The sequence below is a fragment of the Opisthorchis viverrini genome, assembly GCF_000715545.1.
Source record: "Opisthorchis viverrini unplaced genomic scaffold opera_v5_1682, whole genome shotgun sequence".
NCBI lineage: Eukaryota > Metazoa > Platyhelminthes > Trematoda > Opisthorchiida > Opisthorchiidae > Opisthorchis > Opisthorchis viverrini.
The window spans coordinates 861-2,430 of record NW_008753653.1 but is presented as its reverse complement, the minus strand read 5'-3'; the positions used below and the strand labels follow the sequence as shown (position 1 = coordinate 2,430).

Below are 1,570 nucleotides of genomic sequence, written 5' to 3'. Positions count from 1 at the left end.
TTAGGACGTGCCTGTTCATGTCAGACACACTACGAGTCGGGTAGACGAATGCGACCACACCCCAGTGAAGTTCTTCCACTGTTATTTCAATTGTGCAGATTAATGTTCGATTTATCCAGAAAAACTCCAGCAATATAAACCTACACCTCTACTGCAGATGGAAAACAAGATGTAGACAATTGGCTTTATTATGAAAACGTTACTTCGTGCGCATGGCTTTTACAACCTTTAAGAGTTCCTCTCGCTTCTTCTTGGCACGTCTTGTCCCTCCAATCCGCTTTTTGGCGAACTTCAGAGCCCGCTTTTCTCTGTCATTTTTGAGCAACTCCAATATTCGTTTTTCAAATGGTGCGAAGCCAACGATCTCACGAACCAAATCGCGTGTAAACTTGGCTTGTTTGGTGATACGCTAAAGGATAAACTCAGGATTCGACACAAAGCGAACGAACCCCACGACGATTTGATGGTTTTTTGGGCCGTACGTTCTTGGTCTTTTTCATACCACGCTCACGACCAACGCATACTGGGTATTTCCGTATAGCGCTCATTTTACTGAGCAGTGCAGTGAGTAGTCGGCCACGCGCGCCAAAAACCGCTAGTCCACATAAACAAACCGTTCGCATGAGCAACTTTTCTGAAAGTGATACCGGAAAGTTAGTCTAACCATCAGATAAATCACCCACTCACCTCCCTCGCTGAAGTCAAAAACCGGATCACGGTTTAGCAACGATTAGGGACATTTTGTTGGCACGTGGTTTGAAAATGTCCATAAATCTCCGAAATTCGGGGTCGGCATTCGCACAAGGGAATTAAATTTTTGAAAGCTACTGCATGTTCCTGATGAAACGACAATGATAGCCAATTGAGTTAAACATATCATTCCCAACTTTTGTGTCCCTTCTAGGCCTCCCGGGATCTCGGTGAGTCATGGATTCGCGGATTGATACACAGGATCGAGGCTTTCGCCCAAATTTCCTGCGTCGGTCTTGTTCTTGTCGTTCAACGGCTCTCGTTCACCTGGGATGCACAAGTGAAAAAAAGATGGAGCGCTGTTCTTAATGCCCTAAGAGGGGGCAGAATGCGTTTAAGCGCTAGCACTAGCATAAATGTCTAATAGTGATTTGAACTGGGCTCTAGAAGGAGCGTAGACAGCCGTCGGGGAGTGGTCATTCCACGCAACTACTACTCGAAACGAAAAGAAGTTTTGCCCAACGAATGTGTGCTTGAAAATATTCTCACTATGTCTCCGCCGTGTGTTCGCAGGGTCAACGGTGAAAAACCTGTTGACCAAGCCTTGTTCAAAAAGGGGCATATGTGAGAATTAGGTCCCCACGGTCGCGACCATCCTCCAGGGGGATGAGATGATGCATCGCGAGTCGGGTGTCGTGGTCCACGGATTTGAGGCCAGTAATAATTTTTGAAGCGGTTCGCTCAGTAAGGGTTACGTCTTTCGTATTTGGAAGTCCATGCGAGTAATACGGGAGAAGGTGCGTCGGATTATCCGTAGAATGGCGAACGCCTTTTGAGCTGATCTCCCATGGTGCAGTGAGAAGGACAAGTTTGAGGAAAT

At 46.6% G+C, this 1,570-nt stretch overlaps 1 protein-coding gene across 1 annotated transcript; it reads right to left on the bottom strand.

The window, feature by feature from the left end:
• Positions 1 to 199: 199 nt before the first annotated feature.
• On the bottom strand, positions 200 to 548 carry T265_12188 (hypothetical protein; the record flags this gene model as incomplete). Its single annotated transcript, XM_009179292.1, has 2 exons — positions 200 to 409; positions 450 to 548. The coding sequence occupies 2 exons, from the start codon at positions 546 to 548 to the stop codon at positions 200 to 202; spliced, it is 309 nt and encodes a 102-aa protein (XP_009177556.1).
• Between the last annotated feature and the right edge of the window lie 1,022 nt (positions 549 to 1,570).